This window comes from Crocuta crocuta, unplaced genomic scaffold (genome assembly GCF_008692635.1).
Source record: "Crocuta crocuta isolate KB4526 unplaced genomic scaffold, BGI_CrCroc_1.0 scaffold394, whole genome shotgun sequence".
Classification (NCBI taxonomy): Eukaryota; Metazoa; Chordata; class Mammalia; order Carnivora; family Hyaenidae; genus Crocuta; species Crocuta crocuta.
The window spans coordinates 415,631-416,534 of NW_027531920.1; the positions used below are offsets into that span (position 1 = coordinate 415,631).

Consider the following 904-nt stretch of genomic DNA (forward strand, 5'->3'; position numbering starts at 1 on the left):
TTTTTTTTTTTCCTTACTTCTTGTCCCTTGACTTCTCTAGGTGGTGGTTGGCACTGACAAATCCTTTACCTACGATTTTGTGTTTGACCCCTCTACTGAACAGGAAGAAGTGTTCAATACAGCAGTAGCACCACTCATAAAAGGCATATTTAAAGGTAAGGCTATTATGTAATTCTACCGCTTCTCGAGCATATATTATGTGTCAGGCACTGTGCCTGGGTGCTGCAAATGTAGGAACGAATGAAACCTGAGCCCTGCCTTCAAAAAGCCCACAGCCTAGGAACTAACCCAGTATCATTTGTGAAAGTCTGTATCCTTGAGGCTAGTTTGATATTATATTTGTTTTGTGGGGTTCTGCTCATCTTTGCCTTGTATATATATTTTTGTTTGTTTGTCCTGGAACTCCATTAGATTCTAAGCATCTTTGAAGATGATCGGGATGCCAACTTACTTAAGGCCCATGTACTGCAAAGCCTGTTGAGGGATTAAGAGAAAAATTATATAGTTTCCAGGCCCAAGAGGAGTTCAAAGTCCAGGGGTAGGAGTGGAAGTGGATGACTACGTACATAATTTTAAATGCATAAATTTTTTTTAACCTTTTTGCACTTAACTTTAAGAAAAGACATTTTATTATTGTTATTTTTTTTTTTGGTGTTTATTTACTTTTGACTTTTGAGAGAGACAGAGACACACACAGAATCTGAAGCAGGCTCCAGGCTCTGAGCTGTCAGCACAGAGCCAGATGCGGGGCTGGAATCCACGAACCGTGAGATCATGATCTGAGCCAAAGTCGGAGGCTTAACGGAGTCACCCAGGCACCCCTAGAAAAAAACATTTAAAAGTTGAAAATACATAATAGAAGCAGTCCTGTTATAGAAGTAGCACTGCATTCAAGGTGGCATGA

At 40.2% G+C, this 904-nt stretch overlaps 1 protein-coding gene across 1 annotated transcript in view; it reads left to right on the plus strand.

Annotated features, from left to right (window-relative positions):
* Positions 1 to 904, plus strand: part of KIF4A (kinesin family member 4A) — a 118,877-nt gene that overhangs the window by 1,182 nt on the left and 116,791 nt on the right. Inside the window, 1 exon segment of the mRNA XM_077774969.1 lies at positions 41 to 155. Within this exon segment, the coding sequence (XP_077631095.1) occupies positions 41 to 155 (115 nt within the window).